This window comes from Tursiops truncatus, chromosome 1 (assembly GCF_011762595.2).
Source record: "Tursiops truncatus isolate mTurTru1 chromosome 1, mTurTru1.mat.Y, whole genome shotgun sequence".
Classification (NCBI taxonomy): Eukaryota; Metazoa; Chordata; class Mammalia; order Artiodactyla; family Delphinidae; genus Tursiops; species Tursiops truncatus.
The window spans coordinates 38372271-38397313 of record NC_047034.1 but is presented as its reverse complement, the minus strand read 5'-3'; the positions used below and the strand labels follow the sequence as shown (position 1 = coordinate 38397313).

Here is a 25043-nt window from a genome sequence, read left to right as displayed (position 1 = left end):
CAGTTAACCTATCTATGCCTGTTTGCTGTAAACTGAGGCTAACAGCACCTATTGCCTATTTCAAAGGGTAATTGTCAGGATTAAATGACATCAAGTGCTTAAAACTGTACCCAGCACATGGAAGCACTATTCAAGTTGAAGAAAGTAAATGAATGTTCCTTTTCTTTAACCTCTTTTACTGGTGTAATTATTTTCAGAAATTATATGTTAAAAATTATTTTAACTAGAATCAAACCCTAGTTACAATTGACAGTGTCCTGGTACAGCACGGACTACCTAGATACAAATTTTAAAACCTGAAAATTTAAAATCTAAAATCTCAGACCTCTTATTCCAACATTAACAATAAGCCTTTACTGTGAACTGTGTCAGTCAGGGTTCAGTGAAGGAAACAGAAATCACTTCAGGTATTTTAAGAAGAAGATTTAATTCAGGAAATTAGGTGCGTACAGAATTGTGGGGAGAGCTGGAGCAGCAGGGTCCAGGCTGGTCCTGCAGGAATGACTCCTAGAACACGGAAAATCTGACTCACCAAAGAATCTACTGTACTTACCAAGAAGGTGGGGAGATACAGTATGAGTTAAAAAACATAACTATTTTAGCTTCATCAAGGGATCAGGAAGTCATCACTGCCATTGCAATTACTTCTTAGCATCCATGAAGCTGAAAACTAGCATTAGAATGTTGCTAGAGGTAGAAAAACACCTTCCCTTGAACGTGCCTGCCTGGGGCAGCAGGAAGGTGGCCTCTGTCTCACTTTCACCTTGCAAATCTTGCGTGAATGCGTTTAATTGGGGGAACCTGATTAGCATTCAGAACTCCAGGGAATCTGGGAAGTGTATTCCTCTGAAGCACAGGAAAGAAACTAGAAAAGGTTGGGAATATTTACAGATTGCCAAGCAATCAAATGTAACACAGTGACACTGGAATAGTCAGTCACTAAAGTACATTCTTCTCATCTGTAAAATGGGGATAAATAATGATACCCATAATAGAGTTATGATGAAGGTTTAAGGAGCTAATACATACAAAACACTTAATACAGTGAAAATTACTTTCCTTTGCAATTTTGAAGGCTTAAGCTTCTAGCATCTAGCATTGTAGCTGAGAAGTCTGACGCCATTCTGATCTTCATTCATTTTTATGTGACCTGGGCCCATTTAGGATCTTCTCTTTACCCGTGGTGTTCTGAAATTTCACAATGATGTGCCTAGTCTGGACTTTTTCATTTATTGTTCAGGTTCTTTATTTGGAAACTCAAGTCCTTCAGCTTTGGCAAATTTTCTTGTATTTTAATACAACTTCCTCTCCGCTGTTTTTGGTTTTTTTTTTTTTATGATTCACTATTTAGTCATATGTTAAACCCTCTTAGATTGTCTAAGTCTCTATTTTTTGTCTTTACATTTACCTTTTGTACTCTATTTTTCTTTTCTATTTCTGGAGATTTCTTTTCATTTCTATCTTCTGAATAATGGATCAGCAAAATTTTTCCGTAAAGAGCCTGAGAGTAAATAATTTTGGCTTCATGAGCCGTATGATCTCAGTCACAACTACTCACTCTGCTGCTGTAGTGCAAAAGCAGTCATCCACAGTATGTAAGCATATGGGCATAGCTCTATTGCAAGAAACCTTTATTTACAAAAACAGCTGGTGAGCTGGATTTGACCCACGGGCCAAAGTCTGCCAATCTTCCAATCCTTGTACTGACCCGTCCAGAACATGCTTTATTTTGGCAATCATATTTGTAATTCACAAAAGCCCTTTCTTCTACGATTGTTCCTTTTTCAGAGTATTCGTCCTCTTTTTAAAAAGTCTATATGTATATAATATCTTATCAAATCTTTCTGAAAATTCTAATTTGAATTCGTTTTTAATTTTCTTCTCATCTCTACATTATGTACTCTTCCCTGAGGGTAAATTTTTAAAAAAATGTTTATCTTTGGTTTTCTCTTTCCTGGTAGAGTTTTTCCCTTGGTGTCTCCTGAGCTATGATTGCCTGTTCATATTTAAGAATGCACCACCAAAGAGCTGATCGAAAACCCTATACTTTTAAACATAATTTGTTCACTGACCATCATAAATGTGTGGGGGACCCCTAAGTATCAGCATGAGGTGGTCTTAGCTTGGACCACTGAGTTTTCCCTGAGAAGTAATGATATGATATGTATTGCCCAGCTCTAGGCACAAGCCTGCCACTATTCTTCATGCCAGATGGAGATACAACAGCGCATTTTATAGACTTTGAGAGATTCTCATTTTTAATTCCCAGACTCACACTATCCTCCGCTGTACCTAGTATTTTGGTTTTGTGGGTCAGATTAGTTCTCTCCTGCTTCTATGTTCACTTTTCACTAGGTTCCTCCATCCACACTGTCTTCCAGACACTAATCTCTCACATCTGCTGATGCCCTCATTCCATTTCTCTTTGACCTTGTGGGTATAAATGTGAATGTGTATGTGTGTGTGTATTTAATTCTTTAACCAAGATACTATCAGTTTAGTGGATCACAGAAAGAAAAGGGAATAAAAAAAGGGAATAAACGTATGTGGTTAATCCACTATGTTTAACTGTAAGAATAAACAAACCCTACATTTTCTTCTGGTAGTGTCAGTTTATGCAAACATGTTTAATATATACTAGGACTTGTCATATATTTCATTTTTTCAAGTTCAATAATATGTTTATAAATTAAGAACCTGGATTCAGAAACTGTGATAACTGGACAAGGCTAAGTATTTAGGAAAGACTTTGCTATGCAAAGTTACTACCTAAATAAGATTTAACAGAATGTCTTGGACTTCTCTGTTGGCACTGTGGTTAAGAACCCGCCTGGCCAATGCAGGGGACATGGGTTCGAGCCCTGGTCCAGGAATATCCCACATGCCACAGAGTAACTAAGCCCGTGCACCACAACTACTAAACCTGCGCTCTAGAGCCCGCGAGCCACAACTACTGGAGCCCGCGTGCCCAGAGCCCATGCTCCACAACAAGAGAAGCCACTGCAATGAGAAGCCCACACACCGCAAAGCATAGCCCCTGCTCGCCGCAACTAGAGAAAGCCCGCACAGCAATGAAGACCCAACACAGCCAAAAATAAATAAATTAATTAAAAAAAGAGAGAGAATGTCCCAAGAGAGCAAATTTTTACACTATAAAAGCAAAACTTTATGTACAAGCTACTGACATGCAAATTATAAATAATATTAGTTAATTCTTTGTATGGACTATTGTTCACAATTATTCACTGCCCCTCACTGTTGATATCACATGACTTGCTTTAGACCAGAGGTCAGCAAACTACAGGTTTAAAACGAATGCTGCCTGTGGCCTCTTGTATTTATGCAGCCGGCACACTAAGAGTGGTTTTATATTTTTAAAAATGGTTCTAGGGCTTCCCTGGTGGCTCAGTGGTTGAGAGTCCGCCTGCCGATGCAGGGGACACGGGTTCGTGCCCCGGTCCGGGAAGATCCCACATGCTGCGGAGCGCCTGGGCCCGTGAGCCATGACCGCTGAGCCTGCGCGTCCGGAGGCTGTGCTCTGCAACGGGAGAGGCCACAACAGTGAGAGGCCCGCGTACCGCAAAAAAAAAAAAAAAAAAAAAAAAAAGGTTCTAGGGGGAGTGACCAAGATGGCAGAGCAGAAAGATCTTGAGCTCACCTCCTCCCACGGGCACAGAAAAATTACAACTATTTAAAAAGCAACTATCAATGAGAACAACCAAAAGACTAGCAGAAAAGATTCTCCACAACTAAAGATATAATAAAGGAACCACAATGACACAGGTAAGAGGAGTGGAGACATGTGGTATCATCAAGACCCATACCCCTGGGTAAACGACCCACAAACAAGAGAACAATTAAAACTGCAGAGGTTCTCCCCAAGAAGCAAGGGGTCTGAGACCCACATCTGGCCCCCAGCCCAGGGGTTCTGCACTGGGAAGATAAGCCCCCAGGAAATTTGGTTTTGAAGGCCAGTGGGGCTTTACTTTTGAGAGACCTAGAGGGCCATGGGGATTAGAGACTCCACTCTTAAAGGGCGCACACAAAGTCTCACACACTCTGAGACCCTAGGCAGAAGAAGTAATATGAAAGGAGCCTGGGTCAGACCCACCTGCTGGTTTTGGCAAGCCTTGTAGAGAGGCAGGATGCCTTTGGGACTCACTCTGGGGACAGAGACCCTGGCTGCAGCCATTTTTGGGAGCCTGTTCTACCATGTGGACACCGGTGCTGGCAAGCACCATTCTGGAATCCCCCCTCTAGCCTGTAAGTGCTGAGACCCGGCCCTGTCCACCAGCTGGTCAGCACCAGTCCTGGGTCTTCCCAGGCCAAGCAGCTAGCTGGGTGGGGACACAACCCTACCTATCAGCAGGCCAGTTGCCACAGGACACCATGAGCCTCCAGCCACTCAGGGACCTAGAATCGCCCACGAAGGGTTGGGCAGCATTCCCCAGGACTCCCTAGGCCTCAGCCCCACCCATCAGTGGGCCAACACCATGGCCCTTCAGCCAGCCATGTCAAGATGCAGTCCACCCACTAGCAGGCTGGCAATACCCTGGGATGCCCTGGGCCCCAACCCTGACCACCAGCCGGCCAACACGAGCTCTGGGACACTTTGGGCCCCTTAGCCAGCTGCCCTGAGATCTGGACCTAACCACCAGTAGGTACCACCAGCTCTAGAAAACCCTGTATCCCGAAGCCAGTCATGTCAGGAATGGCCCTGCCCACTACCAGACTAACACTAGCTCTAGGATCCCTAAGTCAAAAAGATATATGCATCCCTATGTTCACTGCAGCATTATTTACAATAGCAAAGATATGGAAGCAACCTAAGTGCCCATCAGTAGATGAATGGATAAAGAAGATGTGGTACATATACAACGGAACATTACTCAGCTATAAAAAAGGATGAAATCTTGCCATTTGCAAAACATGGATAGACCTAAAGGTATTATGCTTAGTGAAATAAGTTAGACAAAGAAAGACAAATACTGTATGATTTCACTTATATGTGAAACCTAAAAAACAAAACAAATGAACAAACATAACTAAACAGAAACATAGTCATAGATACAGAGAACAAACGGGTCGTTGCCAGAGGGAAGTGAAGTGAAGGGAGAAGAGATATCAGTGAGGAAGATGAAGAAGTACAAACCTTCAGTTACAAAAGAAATGAGTTGGGGTATAAAATGTACAATGTGGGGAATACAGTCAATAATTATGTAATAGTTTTGTATGGTGACAGACGGTAACTAGACTTACCCTGGTTATCATTTTGAAATGTACAGAAATATTGAATCACTATGTTGTATACCAGGAATTAACATAGTATTGTAGGTCAGTTATACTTTAAAACAAACAAACAAGCAAACTCATAGAAAAAGAGATCAGATTTGTGGTTATCAGAGGTGGGGGTTAGAGGGAGGGGGAACTGGATGAAGGCAGTTGAAAGGTACAAACTTCCAGTTATAAGATAAATAAGTACTAGGGTGTAATGTACAACATGATAAATATAATGAACACTGCTGTATGTTATGTATGAAAGTTGTTAAGAGAGTAAACCCTAAAAGAGTTCTCATCACAAGAAAAAAGTAATTTTTTCCTATTACTTTTATTTTGTATCTATATAAGATGATGGATGTTCAGTAAACCTACTATGATAATCATTTCACAATGTATGTAAGTCAAATCATTATGCTGTACACCTTAAACTTAATATAGCGCTGTATGTCCATTGTATTTCAATAAAACTGGAAGAAAATAAACAAATAAAATAAGTTAGGTAAGGGTGAAAGAATAAAAAGAACATGTGACAGAGACCATATGTGGCCTGTGAAGGCTAAAAAAAGTTAACTTTCTGGCACTTTACAGAAAAAGTTTGCCAACCTCTGCTTTAGACCCTTGAAATGTCAGTGGAAGTAGCATGTGTCAGTTTTGGGCAGAAGCTTTAAAAGATAAGGATTAGTTTGCCATGTCCTCTATCTGACAACCAGCAAAGTTTCAGAAAGATCCTCCCCTATCATTCTGGATCACAGAATGAAGACGACAAGGAATAGAGCCATAACTGACCCATAATATGGACATGCAGCACAAGTGAGAAAGAAACCTTTGTTGTTTATAAGGCATTAAAAGTTTCAGGGTTTGTTATCTCAGAATAACCTAGCCTACTGCCTTATACATTTTGCTAATGTAATATGCAGTTCTCTATATGACTGAAAATAATAAAAGTGTATTTAAATAATATTTATAATTCAGAGTTCTTAACAATTACTCAAAATATATTTCTAAAAAGCTGTATCTTAAAAACATTCAAGGATTGAATTATATTTAGTTCCTAAAAAAGTTATTTTACCAGCTACTTGTATTGTTGGACTAAGCATTCTTTGTATTGTTGGATCAGAGCACTTTTGGTACAGATGAACTTATTTGCAAAGCAGAAATAGAGACACAGATGTAGACAGCAAACTTATGGATACCAAGGGGGGAAGGGAGGGTGGGATCAGCTGGGAGACTGGGATTGACAATATATACACTACTGTGTATAAAATAGATAACTAGTAAGAACCCACTGTATAGCACAGGGAACTCTACTCAGTGCTCTGTGGTGACCTAAATGGGAAGGAAATCTAAAAAAAATGGGGATATATATGTATACATATGGCTGATTAACTTTACTGTACAGCAGAAACTAACAACATTGTAAAGCAACTATACTTCAATAAAAATTAATTTAAAAAAAGCACTTTTATTTTCCTCTTTTCCAGACTGCAATGTTCCTTCTGATTTTGAAACTTGAAAAAGACAATGTAAATTTTTACTTAAGAACTAGCACTTAATTCAGATCAAATTTATTCACACATGAATAAGACCCAATAAACAACATTAGTTAACATTTGTCTAATGTTATTTAATTTATAACATTTAGAGTTCCTGCTCTGTGCCAGATGATGTTCTTTACATGGATTAACTCTTTTTTTTATCATTCCTTTTTACAAATGAAAAAAATGAGACACACAGAGGTTGAGTATTCACCCAAGAACACATAGTTAAGAAGAAGTGGGGAACCAAGACGTGGAACCAGGGACCTCAGAACCTCTATGCTCCCAACCTCTGTGCTATACCAACCCTCCTAAATGCAAATATAAACTTGATCTTGAAAATCTAACAATTTCAGTATTAAAATTATAAATTTCCACTATCAAGTAATTTTAAACCTTTTATGACAAACCACAAGTGAGTTAGTATAAAGAATACAGTTTTAGAACTTGAATATAGCTTAAGGGACAATGACAGCTTTCATTTCAAAGAAGAATATACCCCCCCCCCCCGGGTAAGCTAATATGAAAAATGTACTTATAATACATGATATTTTCTGTCAACTAAATGCTATAGTATTCCTTTAAAAATGAGCCAAATTAAAGTTCAGTTTATTTTATTATTGTAGAATACGGAAATATTAAGAGATATATAACTTCGATTATATAAATTATATACTTTGATTATGTAACATGAGATAATTAAAAACCTATGTGTACCAGACTTGTCTTCACTTCCAATTAGCTCTACTAGCTTTTTTCTGCTTCAGAAGAATGTAATTAGTACTACTCTAATTATCAGTTGCCCCAAAGTGACAGACTATAAAATCAACACTGTAAGTAGGTAAGATATAGCCTATATAAACAATTCTAGGTCTAAGAGGAAAAGGGAAGACAAAAGTCATTATTTTTTGTAAGACCAGAGGATATCTTTAAACTATAAAACAATAAATAATGGCAGAATGATTAAAATATATTAAGAATACGTATTTTGGGACTTCCCTGGTGGTCCAGTGGTAAAGAATCTGCCCACCAATGCAGGGGACGCAGGTTCGATCCCTGGTCAGGGAACTAGGATCCCACGTGTCGCGGGGCAACTAAGCCCGTGTGCCACAACAACTGAGCTCGCACGCCTCAATGAGAGAGCCTGCATGCCACAAACTATGGAGCCCACAGGCCCTGGAGCCTGCGTGCCACAACTACAGAGCCCACGCGCTCTGGAGCTTGCATGCCACAAGTAGAGAGAGAAAACCCGCAGGCCACAACTAGAAAGAAGCCTGCGTGCCGCAACAAAAACATTCCGCATGCTGCAACTAAGACCCGACACAGCCAAGGAAAAAAACAAAAGAATACATATTTTATTTCAGGTTCACAACTAATATTGCTAGTCTATGAAGGTTTTCACATACCTCATCTCATTTAATCATCATGACCTTGGGAAGTACTTAGGTCACGTATCCCAATAGTATCCCAATTGCTAACATGTGTACTATGCAGAATCAGCCTTTTTTACAACAACAGCTTTGCATGCTCAACACCTAAAAATGTGTATTTCACTCAAATAGGAGTTCCCAGTAATGAATGAGCACACAGTGTACTTGCAGAGCCATGCTCATTTTCAGGGATAGAAATCACTTAAATATACCTGCTTCATATAAATAGCATCAGGAATTTATATATAAGCTTAAATGTACAATCATTTTTGACCAGAGTTGTTCCTTGCCTTGAAGAGAATAAAAGAAAATGTAACTGTCAAATAGATATTTTTTCTGGCTCATTACATGTCCCTACAGAGTCCATAAAACAAATGTGATGATGAGACAGAAAACCCACTAATAAAAGGTTTCCTTCAAGTATAATTTTTTTAAAATAAAGTTCCTCTGTCCTAGACCTGAATGCAGTATGTCTTAAGCTCATATTCTACCATAAGAACATAAATGCATCAAATGTAAAAACTGCTTCTTTTTAAAATTAAATTTCAAATTTTCCAGAAAGAAAAATGTTTTTGTAATTAGTATTTATCAGTTCTCTTTAAATTCCCACTGTATGCCTAAATAGGCATCACCCTGGAAAAGCAGCATTAAACCCCATCAACCTCAAAATAAATGTCACAGCAGATAAAACCAACTCTTTAGGAAGGAACATCCTCAATACTCCTAATTCAGATGAAAAAACTTTAATCAATACCAATACTACTGGTTGTTTTATAAAATATATTCTGATAAAATAGATTTTCATATCTACGATTTTTCAAAATTAATATCTAGCACTTTAATGTTGTTTTTCCAATGAAGAACCTACTATTTTAAATTATCTGTCAAGACTTTAAATGTGAAAATCCTAGAATTAAGGATTTTGGTTTCGAAATACAGTTGCCCATTGGATACTACCCTGCTATTTAATATTAACACGATGAGGAGAATGACTAGGAAAAAAAAATGTTGCTTCTGTTTGGTATTTCTTTTATTTCTAAAGGGAAGGCCTCAAGGACAAGCTCACTCAATGGTATTGTTCATTAATTATCATCCATTTACGAAAAGCCTAAGATAATGAACAAGAGGCACAGTGGATACAACTATTTTATTACTGTGAAACAATCCAGAAGAAAGGGAATTGCTTGCGGTAATGTAATAAAGTGCTTCTTTAAGGTAAAATATATATATTTCACAGCTGTTGGTAATGATGAAGAAGGCATATGTTCAGGATGTCCACCTTATAGATGCTCCAAAAGAATTTTTAAAAACAGTGGTCAAGGGCTTCCTGGGTGGCGCAGTGGTTAAGAATCCGCCTGCCAATGCAGGGCACACAGGTTCGAGCCCTGGTCCAGGAAGATCCCACATGCCGCAGAGCAACTAAGCCTGTGCGCCACAACTACTGAGCCTGCGCTCTACAGCCCGCGAGCCACAACTACTGAAGCCTGCACACCTAGAGCCCGTGCTCTGCAACAAGAGAAGCCACTGCAGTGAGAAGCCCGTGCACCACAATGAAGAGGAGCCCTTGCTCGCCGCAACTAGAGAAAGCCCGCGTGCAGCAATGAAGACCCAACACAGCCAATAAATAAATTAAAAAAAAAATCGTGGTCGATATTTAGAATTTGAATGTTACATCTCTCTCCACGGTGTTTCTTTAGAAAACACTATTTTATCCCCTCTTGCTCCATTTAATGCATTTTAATGTTCTTAATTATAGAATATGTTGCTCACCTGGACCCAAATTTACCTATCATAATCTTTACTCCACTCTAAAATGATCAAATAGTACTCTCTTTCCAAAAAACATTTAATTTCTCTCATTAGTATTATAAACAATTGATATCAGTATCTTGGAAAAATTAATTGCATAAAATAAAATACAGCAGAAAAGGAAAATATTACCTGTAATATTTATTACACTTATACTTTACTTTTCTGGCTTTTTTTGAAAAAATAATACAAAAAAAATGAAGTATGAGTTGGTCCTTGGTAGTTTATAGTTTAGCACTTGGATGGTTCAACTAAATGAACGCCAGTTAAGATGTTTGATGTTTTTCGTTCCCCAGACTAGATATAAAAAACAAATGATTTTAGTCACTGAAATTTTAGTTTCTCCCACTCAATTCTTCTGCATGTTCAAAACTTCTTGAGACTTAACATTTAAACTTGACTTCTTTTTAAACTAAGTTTAAACTTAACATTTAAACTAAGACTCTGATTTAAACAAAAAGCGTCTTTCTATGCTGTAATTTAGCTTCTCCCTTTCACTGATTTATCTGATTAACAGTTCTTCATGTGAGATTAGTTATTCCCCTCTACCAGTGATGTATGTTCACTTACTTTCTCTTTGAATAACTGCCTCTAAATAGGCCTATAACTATTTAGTTTTATACTAAAGTGAGCCATGACTCACATTACTGTTATTGTCTAGGAAACTGAATTACATACATGCAGCTTTCTCTTTGATATAGTCATTTTTAACTGTGATCATTAATTTATCATGAAGTATTAATTTTAAATTGCTTTATGATGAAGAAGTGTAATCTACATTTAGAAAATGTAGATTTTTATTGGCAATGGTAGTTAGTATGTGATTTGTAGCGAATATGAAAATAGATGAAGATTAGTTTTTTAAAAGACTTTTATTTTATAGCACAGTATAGTTGTTTAACAGTGTTGTCTTAGTTTTAGGTGTAAGTTTTTTTCTTTTTTTTTTAATATATATATTTATTTATTTATTTTCGGCTGTTTCCATTCAAATGGAACAATTCTCACAGAGCACCTGCTGAACATTAGTGGAAGAATTTGGATACCTAAAAGGACAAGAAAAATCTCCTCACAACTGGGTAGAATGAAAGAAAGAAAAAAAGAAACGAGGAATCAATAAAGGGACCACCAACCCTGGCAGGAAGCTGAAGGTGAGGAGAGGTTCCTGGAATCAGAAAAAAACCCCACAGTGCGAAATCAGCTGGGACAGAAAGCGACCTTTGGGGGATCGAAGGAGAATACAGCACACAGTCTGTGGAAGGCAGGATGAAGACTCTATCTTGACGCCAAGACCATGCTCCACCCAACTGCCTGCAGGCTCCAGTGCTGGACACCTCATGCTAAACGACTAGCAAGACAGGAACACAGCCTCACCCATCAGCAGACAGGCTGCCTAGAATCATACTAAGCTCAAAGACACCCCAAAACAAGCCACCAGACATGGCCCTGCCCATCAGAGGGAAAAGACTCAGCTCCAGGCACCAGAGCACAGGTACCAGTCCCTCACCAGGAAGCCTAAACAAGCCCCTGGACCAATCTCACCAACCAAGTGGCACACAAGAGAAGCAAGAGGAACTACGACCCTGGAGCCTGTGGAAAGGAGACCGTAATATGTAATATGTCGAAATATGTTGCAGACAAAGAAGCAAGGTGAAAACCCACAAGACCAAATAAATGAAGAGGAAATAGGCAATCAACCAGAAAAAGAATTCAGAGTAATGATAGCAAAGATGATCCAAGATCTCTGAAACAGAATGGAGGCACGGATCAAGAAGATAAAAGAAATGTTTAACAAGGACCTAGAAGAACTGAAGAACAAACAGTCAGTAATGAACAACACAATAACTGAAATGAAAAATACACTAGAAGGAATCAGTAGCAGAATAACTGAGGCAGAAGAACGGATTAAGTGAGACGGAAGACAGAATGGTGGAAATCACTGCCATGGAACAGAATAAAGAAAAAAGAATGAAAAGAAATGAGGATAGTCTCAGAGACCTCTGGTCCAACATTAAATGCAACAACATTTGAATTATAGGGGTCCCAGAAGAAGAAGAGAAAGACACAGGGTCAGAGAAAATATTTCAAGAGATTATATTTGAAAACTTCCCTAACATGGGGAAGGAAATAGTCAACCAAGTCCAGGAAGCACAGAGAGTCTCATATGGGATAAATCCAAGGAGAAACATGCTGAAACACATATTAGTCAAACTAAAAAATATTAAATACCTAGAAAAAATGTTAAAAGCAGCAAAGGAAGAGCAACAAATATCATACAAAGGAATCCCCATGAGGTTATCAGCTGATTTTTCAGTAGGAATGCTGCAGGCCAGAAGGGAGTGGCAGGACATACTTAAAGTGATGAAAAGAAAAAACCTACAACCAAGATTACTCTACCCATCAAGGATCTCATTCAGATTTGACGGAGAAAGCAAAAGCTTTACAGACAAGCAAAAGCTAAGAGAATTCAGCACCACCAAACCAGCTTTACAACAAATGCTAAAGGAAATTCTCTAGGCAGGAAACATAAGAGAAGAAAAAGACCTAAAAAAACAAACCTAAACAATTAAGAAAATGGTAATAGGAACATATATATCAATAATGACCTTAAATGTAAATGGATTAAATGCTTCAACCAAAAGACACAGACTAGCTGAATGGATACAAAAACAAGACCCATATATATGCTGTCTACAAGAGAACCACGTCAGACCTAAGGACACATACAGACTGAAAGTGAGGGGATGGAAAAAGATATTCCATGCAAATGGAAATCAAAAGAAAGCTGGAGTAGCAATACTCATATCAGACAAAATAGACTTTAAAATAAAAAGTATTACAAGAGACAAGGAAGGACACTATATAATGATCAAGGGATCAATCCAAGAAGAAGATATAACAATTGTAAATATTTAGGCATCCAACACAGGAGCACCTCAACACATAGGCAAATGCTAACAGGCAAAAAAGGGGAAAGCGACAGTGACACGATAATGGGGGAATTTAACACTCCACTTACACCAATGGATAGACCATGTAGACAGAAAATAAATAAGGACACACAAGCCTTTAATGACACATTAGAAAAGACAGACTTAATTAATATTTATAGGACATTTCATCTGAAAGAAGCAGAAAACACTTTCCTCTCAAGCGCACATGGAACATTCTCCAGGACAGATCACATCGTGGGCCACAAAACAAGCCTTGGTAAATTTAAGAAAACTGAAAGCATATCAAGAATCTTTTCCAAGCAAAATGCTATGAGAGCAGAAATCAATTACAGGAAAAAAATGTAAAAAACACAAACACATGGAAGATAAACAATATGTTACTAAATAACCGAGAGATCACTGAAGAAATCAAAGAGGAAATCAAAAAATACCTAGAGGAAAATGACAATGAAAACACGACAATCCAAAACCTATGGGATGCAGCAAAAGCAGTTATAAGAGGGAAGTTTATAGCTATACAAGCCTACCTCAAGAAACAAGAAAAATCTCAAATAAATAATCTAACCTTATACCTAAAGGAACTAGAGAAAGAAGAACAAACAAAACCCAAAGTTAGCAGAAGGAAGGAAATCAAAAGATCAGAGCAGAAATAAATGAAATACAAACAAAGAAAACAATAGCAAATATCAATAAACTAAAAGCTGGTTCTTTGAGAAGATAAACAAAATTGATAAACCATTAGCCAGACTCAACAAGAAAAAAAGGGAGAGGACTCAAATCAATAAAGTTAGAAATAAAAAAGGACAAGTTACAATTGACACTGCAGAACACAAATGATCATAAGAGACTACTATAAGCAACTATATGCCAATAAAATGGACAACCTGGAAGAAATGGACAACTCCTTAGAAAAGTACAACCTTCCAAGACTGAACCAAGAAGAAATAGAAAATATGGACAGACCAATCACAAGCAATTAAATTGAAACTGTGATTAAAAATCTTCCAACAAACAGAAGTCCAGGACCAGATGGCTTCAGAGGCGAATTCTAGCAAACATTTAGAGCAGAGCTAACACCTATCCCTCTCAAAATCTTCCCAAAAATTGCAGAGGATGGAACACACCCAAACTCATTCTACAAGGCTACCACCACCCTGATACCAAAACCAGACAAAGATATCACAAAAAAAGAAAATTACACAAAAAGACACATGCACCCCAATGTTCACTGCAACACTATTTACAATAGCCAGGTCACAGAAGCAACCTAAATGCCCATCGACAGATGAATGGATTAAGAAGATGTGGTACATATATACAATGGAATATTATTGAGCCATGAAGAGGAACGAAATTGGGTCATTTGTAAAGATGTGGATGGACCTAGACGCTGTCATACAGAGTGAAGTAAGTCAGAAAGAGAAAAACAAATATCGTATATTAACGCATGTATGTGGAAACTAGAAAAATGGTACAAATGAACCAGTTTGCAAGGCAGAAATAAAGACACAGATGTAAAGAACAAACATATGGACACCAAGGGGGGAGAGTTGGGGGTGGTGGTGAGATTAATTGGGAGATTGGGATTGACATATATACACTAATATGTATAAAATAGATAACTAATAAGAACCTGCTGTATAAAAATAAAATTCAAAAAAAAAAAGAAAATTACAGGCCAGTATCACTGACGAACATAGACGCAAAAATGCTCAACAAAATACTAGCAAACAGAATCCAACAACACATTAAAAGGATCATACACCATGATCAAGTGGGATTTACTCCAGGGATGCAAGGATTCTTCAATATATGCAAATCAATCAATGTGATACACCATATTAATAAATTAAAGGATAGAAACCATATGATCATCTCAATAGATGCAGAGAAAGCTTTTGACAAAATTCAACACCAATTTATGATAAAAACTCTCCAGAAAGTAGGCATAGAGGGAACTTACCACAACATAATAAAGGCCATATATGACAAACCCACAGCAAACATTATTCTCAATAGTGAAAAACTGAAAGTATTTCCTCTAAGATCAGGAACAAGACAGGGGTGTCCACTCTCGTCACTATTATTCAACATAGCTTTGGAAGTCCTAGCCATGGCAATCAGAGAAGAAAAAGAAATAAAAGGAATACAAATTGGAAAAGAAGAAGTAAAACTGTCACTGTTTGCAGATGACATGATACTATACATAGAAAATCTTCAAGATGCCACCAGAAAACTACTAGAGCTAATCAATGAATTTGGTAAAGTTGCAGGATACAAAACTATACAGAGAAATCTCTTGCATTCCTATATATTAACAATGAAAGGGCAGAAAGAAAAATTAAGGAAACAATCCCATTTACCATTGCAACAAAAAAGAATAAAATACCTAGGAACAAACCTACCTGAGGAGGCAAAAGACCTGTACTCAGAAAACTATAAAACACTGATGAAAGAAATCAAAGAAGAAATAAACAGATGGAGAGATACACCATATTTTTAGATTGGAAGAATCACTATTGTGAAAATGACTATACTACCCAAAGCAATCTACAGATTCAATGCAATCCCTATCAAATTACCAATGGCATTTTTCACAGAACTAGAACAAAAAATCGTACAATTTGTAAGAAAACACAAAATACCCCAAATAGCCAAAGCAATCTGGAGAAAGAAAAATGGAGCTGGACGAATCAGGCTCCCTGACTTCAGATTATACTACAAAGCTACAGTAATCAAGACAGTATGGTACTGGCACAAAAACAGAAATATAGATCAACAGAACAGGATAGAAAGCCCAGAGATAAACCCACGCACCTATGGTCACCTAATCTATGACAAAGGGGCAAAAATATACAATGGAGAAAAAGCCTCTTCAATAAGTGGTGCTGGGAAAACTGGACAGCTACATGTAAAAGAATGAAATTAAAACACTCTCTAACACCATACACAAAAATAAACTCAAAATGGATTAAAGATCTAAATGTAAGACCGAACACTATAAAATTCTTAGAGGAAAACATAGGCAGAACACTCTTTGACATAAATCACAGCAACACCTTTTTTGACCCACCTCCTAGAGTAATGCAAATTAAAACAAAAATAAATGAATGGGACCAAATTAAACTTAAAAGCTTTTGCACAGCAGAGGAAACCATAAACAAGACAAAAAGCCCTCAGAACGGGAGAAAATATTTGCAAACGAAGTAACTCACAAAAGATTAATCTCCAAAATATACAAACAACTCATACAGATCAATATCAAAAAAACCCCAAACAACCCAATCAAAACATGAGTGGAAGAACTACATAGACATCTCTCCAAAAAAGATACACAGATGGCCAACAAACACATGAAAAGATGCTCAACGTCACTAACTATTAGAGAAATGCAAATCAAAACTACAATGAGGTATCACCTCACACCAGTCAGAATGGCCATCATCACAAAATCTACAAACAATAAATGCTGGAGAGGGTGTGGAGAAAAGGGAACCCCTCTTACACTGTTGGTGGGAATGTAAATTGATACAGCCACTATGGAGAACAGTATGGAGTTTCCTTAAAAAACTAAAAATAGAACTAGCATATGATCCAGCAATCCCACTACTGGGCATATACCCAGAGAAATCGATAATTCAAAAAGATACACGCACCCCAGTGTTTACTGCAGCATTATTTACAATAGCCAGAACATGGAACCAACCTAAATGTCTATTGACAGAGGAATGGATAAAGAAGACGTGGTACATCTATACAATGGAATATTATTCAGCCATAAAAAGGAACAAAATTGTGTCATTTGCTGAGACATAGATGGACCTAGAGACTGTCATACAGAGTGAAATAAGTCAGAAAGAGAAAAACAAATATCGTCTATTAATGCATATATGTGGAATCTAGAAAAATCGTAAAGATGATCTTATTTGCAAAGCAGAAATAGAGACACAGACGTAGAGAACAAACATATGGATACCAAGGGGGAAAGGGGGTGGGTGAGATGAATTGGGAGACTGGGACTGACATGTATACACTATGTATAAAATAGGTAACTAATGAGAACCTATTGTATAGCATAGGGAACTCTACTCAGTGCTCTGTGGTGACCTAAATTGGAAGGAAATCCAAAAAAAGAGGCGATATATGTATATGTATGGCTGATTCACTTTGCCGTACAGCAGAAACTGACACAGCAGTGTAAAGCAACTATATTCCACTTTAAAAATAAAGAAATAAAACCCACTTGCTAATAATAGAGACTAAAGTATGATTCTTAGAGGAGCACATATTTCAATTATGTCTGAGCAATAATTTACCTCTCTTAAAAATAAAAGTAATAGTACAAATATCAAACTAAATTAATTCAATCCATTAATATAAAGACAGGCTGTTTTTGAGATACAGGGATTTTAGAAATTAAAGGTAGAAAATACAAGAGTCTAAAATAAGCCCATCATTGCTGTAAGTCATGAGGAAGGGTGATCACTCTTAGGAAACTGTGGCATTGTACTCTTGAATGAGAATTATATAAGTATGTATGTCCCTAATTAGTCAATTATGAGTTAAAAATAAAGCAAATCCTGATGTGTTCCTATTTAATTACCCTGAGACGCATGCTTATTGAATACCAGGTTGTAAAATATTCCTAATAGAGCTGTTTTAAGCATGGTGATACCTATCAGGGAATAATGTTATATGGAACTTACTAAGAATTTTTAAATGATTAGGTTTATCTGAACGTGTTGATGAATCAATTTCCCTTATGTAACACAAACTTCCATCATGCTCCTCCTTTTCAGAATCTTTTCACTATGCCTTCTGGCCCTCCTGATCTATGACAGACTCGTCCAGAGCTTGAGTTTCTTCCCTGAACCCTCAATACCTTGCTTTACTTGAATTCCAATTCTTCCCTGAGGATATATCACCCTCTGTAGACTTTTCATCCTGGTTATTCTCTCATACCCAAAGTGGCTCAGTCAAGAAGCAAAGTTCTCTGCTACTTTGTCAAACACTGCTTCCCTAAAATTGTGGAAAAGAATAACTAATTTCCGTTAAGGCTCTTGTTATCCTGTCTTCATAGATATTCTCTCCTAGACATTTCCTCTTCATTCCCTGAACATTTTTTCTTCATTTCTTGAGAACAACGATCCTTGATTCTATCTTTTCTCACATTTCAATTGCTGCCACCATCTTTTGTGACTTCAATCAATGTCCATGTGGATAACCTATCCAAGAACCTGGTCTCTCTTGACCAACTTATCCATCTCCAGTGTCTTTACCTTTTATTCCATCTCAGCTGCCCACTCCCACCATCATACTCTGAACCCTTCTCATCACATCACATTAACTGAAAACATTCTCCTCTCTAACCACAGCCCCTTATCTTTCCATAATTCCTGCTCAACTACTACCCTCACATCTGTTCCTTGATATCCTTGGAACTTTCAGTCCACTAACCTTTCTACTTTCCCCTGCCTATTAGTCCCCTTCTAGTTTCACTTCTCTCTTTATTCCACTTAGATGTCATGGTCTACAATTAAAATAAATGGCTTGAAAATACTCGTAACATTTTTGCCTCTCTGTTCATCCCAGACCTCAATTAATAGCTGTCTTCAATTAGCTCTCCTATATCTTACACTCCATATTTTACCATTTGCATTAGTATTTAAGCATGCCCAAATCTCCCCTAACCTCAGAAACATCTTTCCTGAACACCCCCCCTCTCTATTTTCACAGGCAAACTTGGTGGAAGAGTTGTCTACATGATTGCCACTCTAGTTTGGATTCTGACCCCTCTACCCCACCAAAACAGATCTCTCTAAGGCTACCCATTACTTGCATATCCTAAATTCAGTGGACAGTTTTCAGCACTCAGATTATTGGTTCCATCTGGAGCATTTGACGAAGTTGAGTATTCCTTCCTTAAAAACGTCATTCTTGGATTTTGTGATATTTTACTATCTCTTTCTTCCTACTCTACCCCACCTTTCTCCAATCTTTACATCTAGGAATTCCTGAGGATTTTCTCTTCTCACCCAAGACAATCCCACCCACTCCCATGTCTATTTCCTATAACTCTTATGTGTTCAAACAGAAATGAAATATGGAGCCAGATTTAATGAACTATAGACATCTAGGCACATATTAAGTACCCTCTATCACTAAAACTTAAGTTGCAACACATTTTCTGTAGGTCAGGGGTCCAAATGAGCTCAGGTGGATGTCCCACTTAGGGTCTCACAAGACTGAATAAAAGCTTCAGCTGGGCTGGGATATTATCTGGAGGATCTGATGAAGAAATCTACTTCCAAGCTCATTCAAGTTGTTAGCCAAATTCAGTGCTTTGCAATTGTAGGACTGAAGTCCCAATTTTCTAGCTAGACAGACTACTTTGCATAGATTATACTAATTAAGTACTGTCTGTACAGGAAGGGTTCTATGTTTATGAGAGAAAGAATAAAGTTTCATTATTAATAAATCATAATGACTACATATAATATTATTAATAAATTTAATAAGAAATAAAACTTGAGGGAGGAAAAGGCGAGAGGCTATTCCAGATAACTGTAATAGAGAGATTACTATATGGTACCAAAAATGCAAGTGAAGAAAGTAACTGGGGTTATACACTAGGAAAGAATGCCATACGAACAAGTTGAGTGTATGAGAAAAATTCAGCTTATGAGAGGGATATACCATGGTAGGAAGGGTAACTGACAACATTCTAACTATTGAGTATAACTTAAGAACTGACTAAAGCAAGTAAATACTAAACCATATGGCTATTTCAACATTTACCAGTCAGGGTTCTTATTTGAAATCATTGGAAGCTAACTGTCTAAGCGGAACAGCAATTTATTAAAGGGAGTGGTATGACTAGAGAACCAGGTTTATGGCTAAGCTTCTCAAGAAAAAAACCCTAAAACCATACTGCAGAACTGACCTTGTGAGGAAATCTGCTACTGCTTCTACTGGACACTTCTATGCCAAGGTCTTTTCTTTCCTGTAATTATTATTTATTATCGTTCAGCACCAATACAATTTCTGTACCAGCAAATCTATTTCAGAATTACTGATGACTCGATATCAGATTCCTTCAACCTGATGAGAACATAATTTGAGTGCAGCATCTGCTTCTCTGTTCAGTCTGTGCTGAGGTTTCCTAGAGATGAATATGAGTGGAGCGTCTAGGTAACATGGCTCGTGCTCTAGCTATCAGTGAAACCAGGGAAGTGAATTATACAGCTTAACTTAGGGAGGTGGGACTTAGTTGGGACTTCCTCAGACATTAGAAGGTTGCTGAAAAAAGTACGAAGGAGAAAACATAATAAATGCCCACAACAAAATGTCATATGCTAAGCATACAAAACTCACCTAAAATCCATTAACTTTTCTCCCAATATATATTAGTAGAATCAGAGAATATAGTGCTGGGTAGAACCTTAGAGATCATTTGTTTTAATTCTCTCATCTTACAAACAAGAAACCTGATGCTCAAAATGATTAGATAATCTATCCAAACTGACACAACTAGTTAGTAGAACGAACTCATGCTTTTCAACCCTTCATATATTTTCCACTGTTCACTGATCAAACTATATGCTTATCTTAATATCAAACTTAAATTTTACCCTCAAGGAAACTCAGGGCTTAGTTCTCAGAAAGTCAGTTTGGTGATACTGGTCATTTTTCTCTCAATGTATTGATTTGATCAGTTTCTGAAAAACTAGCTGTGAAACTAAATTCTATATGCAGAATTCTAATTTTCTATTATTACCCATGAAAATGAACTGTAATTAAGCTTTGAATATGTTTTAACCATAGTCTGTAAATTTTTTAACTGGATTAAAACTTTCCCTTGCCAAAAGGCTAATATTCTTGCAAGAAGAAGTAGTAATTATTCAAAAGCTATAAGAATAAATGTTTAATTATGAAAGTACCTCTCACTCATATATTATTACATCTTACAAAATTAGAGCTAAAATCACCTAAGTAATCCACAATCACATGATTTCTCTACACAGTTAATATCAACACCTAAGCAAAGAGAACATTAACACTACAGCACAGACAGAACACATACATTCTTTTAGTATTTTATTTTTACGACAAGACAGATGATAGACAGAATTATGAGTCTTAACCTCACAACTGTCATACACTAGCTGTTTTTGACACTAGTTGTTTTTGAAACAGAAGCCAAAAACAAGCAATGAGATTTTGAGCAGGTGGAGAAAGAAAGAAGGCCAAGACAGAGCAACAACTCAACACAGACACTAACTTTGAGAAGCATGGTAATACAGAGAAAAAATTCTCTAAGAGCAGAAGATAAATAGTTTTGTTCAGATTTAAACGTTGTCTTAGAAGCTATCTATTTAGCACTTTTTTCTTTTTCTGAACACTCCACAGAAATTTATTGTACTGGTTGTCAGACATATAGAAATACAGAATCAAACATAAGCCAACACATGGTCCATCGACAGATGAATGGATAAAGAAGGTGTGGCACATATATACAATGGAATATTATTCAGCCATAAAAAAACAAAATTGAGTTATTTGTAGTGAGGTGGATGGACCTAGAGTCTGTCATACAGAGTGAAGTAAGTCAGAAAGAGAAAAACAAATACCGTATGCTAACACATATATATGGAATCTAAAAAAAATAAAATGAAATAAATGGTTCTGAAGAATCTAGGGGCAGGACAGGAATAAAGACGCAGACGCAGAGAATGGACTTGAGGACACAGGGAGGGGGAAGGGTAAGCTGGGACAAAGTGAGAGAGTGGCATGGACATATATACACTGCAAAATGTAAAACAGATAGCTAGTGGGAAGCAGCTGCATAGCACAGGGAGATCAGCTCGGTGCTTTGTGACCACCTAGAGGGGTGGGATAGGGAGGGTGGGAGGGAGACGCAAGAGGGAGGGGATAAGGGGGTATATGTATAGCTGATTCACTCTGTTATAAAGCAGAAACTAACACACCATAGTAAAGCAATTATACTCCAATAAAGATGTTAAAAAAAAAAACGAAAAAAACCCCATAAGCCAACACATGTGATGTAGGTGTGGATAGAAATCATTTAGTTTGACCAGAGGAAAAAAACATATTATTTTGTATGGCTTCATTTTCTTTGTGAAAAGAAGATAATTAATACAGAATTGGGAACAGATAACTCAGAGCAAATAAAGAAACACAAAATACATACCTCTTGATGATACAGTCATTCTCTTCTAATATAAATCAGGTATTTCTATATACAAGGATGCATTTTCCACAGATTAACTAGTGATCACTCAAACCAAATAATGAGGAAGTTTAAAAATCATAGCAAGAATTATAGAATATTCAATTTTATTAAGTTATCTTCTTCCCTCTGAAATAGTGCTTGCACTTTTTTTGCCTCTCCTCTGATAAACTGCTGATATCATTTAAAAAAGACATTTTCCCCAAACAGTAATTCTAAAATGTAAAATTAAAACAAGTTATCAATTTACCCAATAAAGGATAAATATTATATTAAAAACCCATAAGGATATACTATATTTATTATCACCTTTTGGTTTTTAAAGATGCTGAAATCATCTAGCTAAAATGGTATGGTTCTATTGGGAATGAAGGTCCTATAAGATCAAATGCTGCCTGCTATAAATTCAGTGAGATTCTAACCTTGCACTTATGCTTAATACACTTAAAGGCTTAAAAACAACTCTAAAATATTATACCTTTATGTTAATATATAAGTCTACTCCAAATCTGTATATTTATGTGTAAAAATGCTTCTTATTCAATTATGAGAGGAATAAATATAATTCAAAATTTGTATTTCCAGCATATCACAGATTTTCTCATAATCTAAATAACTATGTGGCATAGTGTATCTCCCTGGTTTAAATAAAGAGTGTAACTCTCCTGCGATTTGCAATGCCTTGCAGGACTTTAGTTAAAAACATGGAGAGAGAGATGACAGACGGACAGTGAGGGAGAGACACTTGTGTGTGATCAGTACCTGGAGGAAAAAAGAGAAAAGGGAGAAGAGCTCATAGTACTAAATGGAAGTATTCTCTCAGAAACACTGCAAAATCTTTGTTTAAAAAAAAAAAGAGTGGAAAGTATAACAAGGGCAGAGTTTTTTCTGAACCTTTAAAAATAATTTCATAGCAGTTCTGGAAGGATAATCAGTTATGACCTAGGCAGCAGCACAAATTCTATAAAAGCAAATAATTTCTGCAGTATATCAAATAAGATATGGGCTAGATAGCTGTTAAAGTATCACCTAGTTTTAACCTGGAAAGAAAACAATAAATTCTATAAGGAGTTCAGATGATGTCATAAGCAATCCTGTAATAAATGTTTAACAAAGGAACAGATATGTAAGACATCAGGCTAGACTCTGTGAAGATAAAATAAAATACATAAAATAAATCATACATAATCTTCAAGGGCTACTTTTACAGATGACAGAAAGGTATACCTACCTATTTAGGACCTAGATATTTTGTAGGTATGATTACTATGTAAAAAATAGGCTGAGAAAGTTGTTGGGTTGATCACAGATTTTAAAAATTGTGTATATTATATACCATGACATAAACTGTATTTGGGCTATTTGATCAGATACTCACAGAATGATTGTAAGAAGGTTCCAATATCACAGGTAATGACATTTTCCCTTGAAGATTCAGTTTTGTTAAATAAAAAATCTTTTCCCCCACAATCTTTTCTTTTTTCATGCGATGTATACCATACAGTCTAAACCGAACTGCATAATTTCCAATCATCTCAGATTCAACATGATTAAATTTGAATGTTTCTGTGAAGACAGGGCATGGTCCTCTTTGGATGCTGGTTTTTGCTCTCTGTTTCTTTATAGGTAGAAGAACAAGGTGTACTTGCCATGAGTTGCCACCTGTCCTGTTATATGTTGGGATATCTGTGACAGCTGTCACTGTTACCAGCAGCTTCTGTTCTTGTGAGTCATAGTCAAAAGTCACATCCAGCGTGCCATATTTAGCTTCTGGCTCAGGATCAAAAGGTTTAGGAAGCTGTGAAGATGATCCTTGAGCTGACATATCCTAAGAAAAGCAAATTTAAATGTTTTCAATTTTTAACTCTATTATTTAATCTAGCATGTAAATAAGTACCTGATATTTCTTTAGAAGAATGATATGAAAACTGTTTTTATTTGCTATCATAAAGAAAGTAATAATAATTAACAGCCAACTACAATCAAAAGCTACTCTATGGGGACAAAGTAATGTAAGTGGTAAGTTAAACTCAAAAACTTATTATAATAAAGACATAGAATTTAATATCCACCATCACAATTTTGAGAAAGTTGGATATACGTTTTTATCATGAGAAACGAAAATATATACTTCCATGTATATTTCTGCTCCTTTTGTAAAAAAAATTACTAAATTTGTAACATTATAAACAAAACAACTGACAGCTCAATATTAGGCTGGAGAGAAAGAGAACATAAATGAAAGTATAATGCTACTGAAAAATTTGGTACCATTTTCAGATTTGTTTCAAATGTCCCCATCTGTAATAGAATGTTAACACATTTAGGCTTGAAAATCAATGGAAATGTGAAATATGAAAGTATAAACACAAAGGCCTCAAAATACTTGCAGCCAAATATTTATTTTCCATAACACACACACACACTACTTCAATTTTTAACCAGAATTTAAAACTACGTATTATTTTCTAATACTAATTACTGTTGAAAATGGCAGAATACATATTCCAAAAGTTCAAGAAAGCACGAAACTATATATTTTAATTGTAAGGTTAAAAGAAACTGTACCTCTTTTGCCTGGAATTGTCTAAAGTTCCTGCTAGTCTAACTATCTGGAATGTAATAGGAGTTTCAGCTAGTGACTAACAGTGCCAAATTCAGCTCTCTGACTTTTCAGCTATACCACCTCACCCCTTCAAATATTTTAATAAATATTAAGTGTTTTTCATTTTAAAATGTGGGCCAATTTTATAATCTTCTGAATTTTTCTGAACTTTTATTTAATGCG

The 25043-nt window shown here is 36.6% G+C and overlaps 1 protein-coding gene across 1 annotated transcript in view; it reads right to left on the bottom strand.

Moving 5' to 3' along the window:
* SYT14 (synaptotagmin 14) overlaps positions 1-25043 on the bottom strand; it is a 147280-nt gene that overhangs the window by 44040 nt on the left and 78197 nt on the right. Inside the window, 1 exon segment of the mRNA XM_073807432.1 lies at positions 23634-24083. Within this exon segment, the coding sequence (XP_073663533.1) occupies positions 23634-24083 (450 nt within the window).